The sequence below is a fragment of the Anomaloglossus baeobatrachus genome, chromosome 5 (genome assembly GCF_048569485.1).
Source record: "Anomaloglossus baeobatrachus isolate aAnoBae1 chromosome 5, aAnoBae1.hap1, whole genome shotgun sequence".
Lineage (NCBI taxonomy): Eukaryota > Metazoa > Chordata > Amphibia > Anura > Aromobatidae > Anomaloglossus > Anomaloglossus baeobatrachus.
The window spans coordinates 392,189,173-392,196,597 of record NC_134357.1 but is presented as its reverse complement, the minus strand read 5'-3'; the positions used below and the strand labels follow the sequence as shown (position 1 = coordinate 392,196,597).

The 7,425-nt window shown below is 44.8% G+C and overlaps 1 protein-coding gene across 2 annotated transcripts in view; it reads left to right on the top strand.

Annotated features, from left to right (window-relative positions):
- Positions 1–1,250: 1,250 nt before the first annotated feature.
- The window catches only part of PGAP3 (post-GPI attachment to proteins phospholipase 3), a 34,713-nt gene continuing 28,538 nt past the window's right edge, over positions 1,251–7,425 (top strand). For both annotated transcript variants that reach the window (XM_075347666.1, XM_075347665.1), the window contains exons 1-2: positions 1,251–1,446; positions 4,949–5,046. In XM_075347666.1, coding sequence (XP_075203781.1) covers positions 1,281–1,446; positions 4,949–5,046 — 264 coding nt within the window. In that variant the 5' untranslated portion in view covers positions 1,251–1,280. The remainder of the gene's footprint in view (positions 1,447–4,948; positions 5,047–7,425) is intronic.

Genomic DNA, 7,425 nt, shown 5'->3' with positions numbered 1-7,425 from the left:
GATTAGCGATTTTGCACGTTTTTGCAATGATGCAAAATCGCTTATCGGTGTCACACGCAACGGCATCGCTAATGCGGCCGGATGTGCGTCACGAATTCCGTGACCCCAACGACTCCACATTAGCGATGTCGCAGCGTGTAAAGCCCGCTTAACAGTGTGATCGGATGTAGTGTGCACCAAACAAAACAATGAAAAAAAATTAATTAATGGAAATACCCTGTTCACCCTCCCCCGGATGTGTTCTGTTTATGGCTGGCTGCATGTGAAGGGGAGACCCGAACTTCCCAATTACTGACTTCAAATGAAGTTCAGGTCAAGTCCAGATCCAGAACTGAACTTAAGGTCTCGATTCCACTTGCAATTTGCATGGACGAGTGCAATCTGATAAAACATCGGGTTGCTCTCACTCTAGTGCAAAACTATGGGGCAGTGTCCATCTGTGATTGATTTCTCATATCATATCGGCATGAGAAATGAATCGCAGCATGCTGCGTTTTGCAGCGACTTTCGGCTCACACACACACCCATACAAGTCTATGGGTACGTGTTTCAACATTGAACTGCTCTCACCTGTCATCCGACCACAGTGTGATGTACGCAGAGACAGGGAGCGGAGGAGATGGGGAGAAAGTGTTCCCTCCCTCTTCTCCGCACCTGTGATCTGATCGCAAGATCGGATCACAGTTGCATGACCCTCGGCTGACACCCGCAGCAGAGGATCATTAGCATATCGCTTCTGATGCTCTCGCACCAGAAGCTCTGCGGAAGTGGAACCAAGGCCTTAGAAAAAGTCCTGCTGGTCAAGCAGAACCCGAACCTCCACTGGTTCACTCATTTCTAGCAAGGAGTTAAACGTCCGCAGTGGATCCACACTGCTGTGGTTTTTTGCCAACCCTGAATGTATGTAATATTGGACCTGTATTTTGTGCTCTATCCATTGCTGCCCATTATAATGCTAAATTCTGGAGAAACTTCTATTGATGTTACATATTAGTTATTTATAGTAGATTTCTTATTGATAGTGATTATAAAGTTGCCCCATGCTTATTATATGACTATTTATTCCTATGAGATGAACCATTGCATTATTATACACATATTATTAGGGTAGCTGCTGTGGTGACACTACTATGCTGCCATCATACTACACTGTCAGTGAGGCCGCGGCGCGCTTTGTGCTCCCGGCACTTTCACGCTGGATTCTGTTTCCGGGGGACGAAGTTGATTACAGGACACACCACGGAAGTGGCTTCAAAGGCGGAAGTGCCGGTTCCCCGGTCATGGCCCCGTTGCTTGTATTGCTCCTGGCCGGGGTGGCACTTGCCTCTCGGGGTGACCGGGAGCCTGTGTACCGGGAATGTGTAGCTGCCTGCGAGCAGAGGAATTGCACCGGGGCCCGACTGCAGGATTTCCGGACGGATCAGCCCCTGTACATGAGGCTGACTGGTGAGAGGAGCTCTAGTGACATCTCCAGGAGGGGAGGCGGCAGCTGCAGAGGCTTCTCCAGAGGGGGCTGGTTTATATGTCACAGTGCCAACCACAGTCAGTGCCCATTACCACAGTGAGGGGTCAGTGCCAACCACAGTCTGTGCCCATTACCACAGTGAGGGGTCAGTGCCAACCACAGTCAGTGGCCATTACAACAGTGAGGGGTCAGTGTTACCCACAGTCAGTGCCCATTACAACAGTGAGGGGTCAGTGCCAACCACAGTCTGTGCCCATTACCACAGTGAGGGGTCAGTGCCAACCACAGTCTGTGCCCATTACCACAGTGAGGGGTCAGTGTTACCCACAGTCAGTGCCCATTACAACAGTGAGGGGTCAGTGCCAACCACAGTCAGTGGCCATTACAACAGTGAGGGGTCAGTGCCAACCACAGTCAGTGGCCATTACAACAGTGAGGGGGTCAGTGTTACCCACAGTCTGTGCCCATTACAACAGTGAGGGGTCAGTGCCAACCACAGTCTGTGCCCATTACAACAGTGAGGGGTCAGTGCCAACCTCAGTCAGTGCCCATTACAACAGTGAGGGGTCAGTGTTACCTACAGTCTGTGCCCATTACAACAGTGAGGGGTCAATGTCAGCCACAGTCCAATATAATACAGATTAAAGCCCAGTCATGAGCGTCATACAATGCTCAATGCAGCAGAGGTTTTGCGGCGGCCTCCCCATGCAGCGTCAGAAGTGTGGCGGCCTCCCTGTGCAGTGGCAGTGGTTTTGCGGCAGCAGAGGTGCGGAGGCGCCCTTACCGCAAATGTCAATGCCCGATGAGTGAGTGAGAGAGATCACATGCCAACCATATTACCCCATTCTCAGGTGTATCTCAATCAATGTCCCATGTAACAGTGAGAAAGACAACCCCTATCATTGTCCCATTACAAGAGTAAGGTCGGGCACATACTCCCGTGTAACAGTGAGAAACAGAGTGCAGCCAGAAAGTCAGTGCCCCATATAATGGAGTCTCGGTGCTAGTCACATGCAATACTCCTTGACATGGATAAAGTGCTATAAACAGTGCCCCATGGAAAAGACAGCAACTGTGTGTGCTTCTATATTACACAGGAATAGGAGCAGCAACTGTGTCCGATGGTTAATAAACACACTCCACTTTAGCTAATGGAGGGGTAGTTAAAACCATGTGTCCTAATAGGAAATATGTAAAGGTGTTGTGTAAACTAGAGGCCACCTCCTCACTTGCTTTCCTATAGAGTGAGCACAATGTCTTAATAAAAAGGTTTGTCAGCTTCAGGTTAAATTTAGGAGTCTATCTTCAGCTGGTAGGGGGTCTGTTCTATAGTGACATGAGTGACATAGGGTGGCACTGTAGGAAGTAACAACATTAGGCATGGCTACAGCTTCATGAGGCAGGCAGTGAAGGCCATGCAGGGGCAGCAGCTAACCAAGTAAAGACACTCAGTAAGGCCGGTTTCACACATCTGGCTTTTCGCCGGTTTGCCGGATTTGGCACACTCCAGTACAGTGTATACAGTACAATGGCAGCGCGACAAGCGCCGGTCACATGCTGTCATGTGACTTGAGCATGTGACCTGGAAGTTGCGGCGCTGCCATTGTACTGTATACACTGTACTGGCGTGCGCCGCATCCGGCAAACCGGCGAAAAGCCGGATGTGTGAAACCGGCCTAATTGAGCACTTCATACTGTTGGAAGGCCAGCTCGAGAGGGGAGTGCAGTGAGCTTCCAAAGACAACATCTGCAAGGAGTTTGTATGTTCTCCTCGTGTTTACGTGGGTTTCCTCCAGTGTCTCTGATTTCTTCCTACACTACAAAGACGTACTGATGGGGAACTTAGAATGTGAGCCCCAATGGGGACAGTGATGAGGTCTGTAAAATGCTGTGGAAATGAATGGCACTTTATAAGCGAGTAAAATAAAATTTTCATCATTTCCTAGAACCTGTTTTATGTGGAAATAATTAGAACAATTTTTCAAGGGCCTAGTCAGTGAATGTGGAAGGAAGAGGGAGAGGGAGTGATCCAGCACGAGTCCTCCTTAGTTTAAAACATTCGAGTCTTTATTGGTACATCTTTAAAAACATAGTGAAGACCGAAAAATAGCTTGCATGGTAAAGGCACAATTCATGAGGGCTTTACGCGTTTCGGACTGACAATAAAACCAACTAGTCCTTAGTCATAAGTGTCTCATGAATCCAAGAAAGCTACTGAAATAGACTTACTCATTAAGTGAGGAAAAAGGGAGGGGTGAAAAAATGTGTGGAAAAATGTGTTAATTACAACAGAAAAAGGAGAACGAAGAAAGAGGTGAAAAGGAAGAAGCAGATGAGTGTCTGGAGGTTCTCTAGCTCTATTCGATTGAAACTACTGTTCCAAGTTATAATAAACATATATTCAATAAACCTCGCTATATTCAGTGAATCTGTGTTCAGCTGTAAACACAAAAATCCAAACAACAGATTGGAGAAGGGAGGATGAATAATATATGGAATAGAAAATACCAAATCTTTGGCTAGTCAAATGCGGGGAACTTGGATGGGGGAAGGGGGTAGGGGGTACAGATGGTGTGGGGGGGAGGGAAGGGGGGGGGGGAGGGGGAAATATGATAATAGATATAATATATATTATTCTTCACTTATTAGATATGAATTTAATACCTCACTTTATTCTCATTCATGTAGTTTCCATTGCTCTCCCGCTTATTATCTGCACCGCTCTTATAACCGTTTATCTTATGGTAATCACCTCTCGACTAACTGCAAGTTAGATATCGAAAAATGAATGAAAAAACCGCATGAAAAAACACACTCATTGTTAGTCAAAAAACATATGCGAGTATTGGTACGCAGGCTTGGCAACTTTGCCTACAACCTATATGGTTGAATCACGATATAAGGTCAGAACTTAGAGATAAGAGTGAGACCGAGTCTAGGATATAGAGCATGACCAAAGAAAAAATCTATTTGAAAATATCGCTGTAATAATCCCCGTTAATGTAGAACATGCTAATAATAAATTTCAGAAATTTATTTTAAAATTATAAATTAGCCGGCCATTTCAGTGAATGTCTGCATTGGTCTGGCCCATAGGCTGGTTTCAATAGCTAAGCCAGCCCCCTTTTCCATCACAGCTGATGGAGACAGAGGAGAATTGCATAGCTATTAATCAGAGTTAGCCAGCCCCCTTCATCATGTCTCTGGTGCACAGTCCAAGGCTGAAGTGTATCTGACAGCCCTGTGGGAATGGTGCAGAAATATCTTTTAATAAGTCACAAGGGTCATGTTTTTCCAGTTGGAACGCGTCCACACCTTTTTGTCACTGGATTTTTAATGCCTGAAAAATCGATACCACCTGTAAGGTGGAATCCTTGTCACGTGATGGAAATGTTCTGTAAAGTTCGCTTTTATGCATACATTTTGGTCCAGCTCTTATGTAGATTGATTAATTTCTGCTTCTCTACCTCCCTTTTTCTACAGGATGGATTTGCTTGGATGATTGCAGGTATGAGTGTATGTGGGACACTGTGTCCCTGTATCTCAAAGAAGGGTATGCTGTGCCACAGTTTCATGGCAAGGTAAGTTCTGCAACAAGATGGAAACATAATTTATATGCTGCCCTGTAACAGAGGATCGGACATGTTTAAATTAAACATGCCCAGTCTCTTCCCCTGACATCTGCTGTCAGGGAAGAGTCAAGAGGCTTCCATACACATAAGCTAGTCACACCAACCTTTGGCTAATGGCTATGGCCAGCTTTAGCTCATTATGAAGCTAAACACTCACTATGAGCCTAAAATAAGTAAGCTCAGGGTACTCCATGCACCCTTAGTAGCTGAGGGCTAAACACGTATTGGCCCAACAGCTATTTTTTGGTGACGACCCATACACAAGCACACTTGGTTTAGTTATTCTTTCTTTCTGAGGAGCATTGAAGAAATCATTGCCGCCAGACTCCATTGTCAATGGTTTATTGCCAATGTATGTAAAGCACTGTGGAATTAATAACGCTATATAAATGAATAAAATGTATTATTATTATTATTATTATTATTATTTACTGTGGGAACAAAGTATTTTGTATATTGAAACTGAACATGCCCAATGTTTCTTGGGTATGTTCAGGGTCAGGATAACACCACACATGGGTTCTCCCTGGTCGTCTCCTGGGTCACATGATTGCTTTTCCCACTCCCCGACTCACTGGGGGCTGTGTCAGCTGGAATTCACTTTTACAATGTAAGTCTATGGAGCCTGGTTCTGACACTTCATAGATTTACATTGTGTAAGCCACTTCCATGTCACACAGAGCTCCCACTGTAATCCGGTGGGTCGAAACAGCCATCACATAACCCAACAAAACACCATAGCAGCGCTGGAAACAAGAGAAGACAATGATGACTGAGTAAATAGCCAGAGTACATTACATATACAGTACAGACCAAACGTTTGGACACACCTTCTCATTCAAAGAGTTTTCTTTATTTTCATGACTCTAAAAATTGTAGATTCACATTGAAGGCATCAAAGCTATGAATTAACACATGTGGAATGAAATACTTAACAAAAAAGTGTGAAACAAGTGAAAATATGTCTTATATTCTAGGTTCTTCAAAGTAGCCACCTTTTGCTTTGATTACTGCTTTGCACACTCTTGGCATTCTCTTGATGAGCGTCAAGAGGTAGTCACCGGAAATGGTCTTCCAACAGTCTTGAAGGAGTCCCCAGAGAGGCTTAGCACTTGTTGGCCCATTTGCCTTCACTCTGCGGTCGAGCTCACACCATCACACCTCCTCCTCCATGCTTCACGGTGGGAACCAGGCATGTAGAGTCCATCCGTTCACCTTTTTTGCGTCGCACGAAGACATGGTGGTTGGATCCAAAGATCTCAAATTTGGACTCATCAGACCCAAGCATAGATTTCCACTGGTCTAATGTCCATTCCTTGTATTCTTTAGCCCAAACAAGTCTCTTCTGCTTGTTGCCTGTCCTTAGCAGTGGTTTCCTAGCAGCTATTTTACCATGAAGACCTCCTGCACAAAGTCTCCTCTTAACAGTTGTTCTAGACATGAGTCTGCTGCTAGAACTCTGTGTCTCATTGACCTGGTCTCTAATCTGAGCTGCTGTTAACCTGCGATTTCTGAGACTGGTGACTCGGATAAACTTATCCTCCGCAGCAGAGGTGACTCTTGGTCTTCCTTTCCTGGGGTGGTTTTCATGTGAGCCAGTTTCTGTAGCATTTGATGGCTCTTGCCACTGCACTTGGGGACACTTTCAAACTTTTCCCAATTTTTTGGACTGACTGACCTTCATTTCTTAAAGTAATGATGGACACTCGTTTTTCTTTACTTAGCTGCTTTTTTCTTGCCATAATACAAATTCTAACAGTCTACTCAGAAGGACTATCAGCTGTGTATCCACCAGACTTCTGCACAACACAACTGATGGTCCCAACCCCATTTAGAAGGCAAGAAATGCCACTTATTAAACCTGACATGGCACACCTGTGAAGTGAAAACCATTTCCGGTGACTACCTCTTGAAGCTCATCAAGAGAATGCCAAGAGCGTGCAAAGCAGTAATCAAAGCAAAAGGTGGCTACTTTGAAGAACCTAGAATATAAAAAAAATTGTTTAAAAGAACAGAGAGTCCTCAGTGGTTGATACCTTTTAATGGCTAACTGAAAAGATGGTAATAATTGCAAGCTTTCGAGACTACTCAGGTCTCTTCATCAGGCATGGTATAACACAAAATCTGAAGAGTCACATATTTATACACAACAGGACTTAGAATAGTGCAGTAAAAAAAAAAAAAAAAAAAAAAAAAAAGAACAAGTTATATGAAACAGAACTATCTCTATGGCAGGGGGCAAACTGTTGTGGGGCCATAAATACTGCTGCAGTTCAGTGTGAAAGTTTTATTGTCCTTTGATAAGGGTCTGGTCCAGGGCTGGGACAC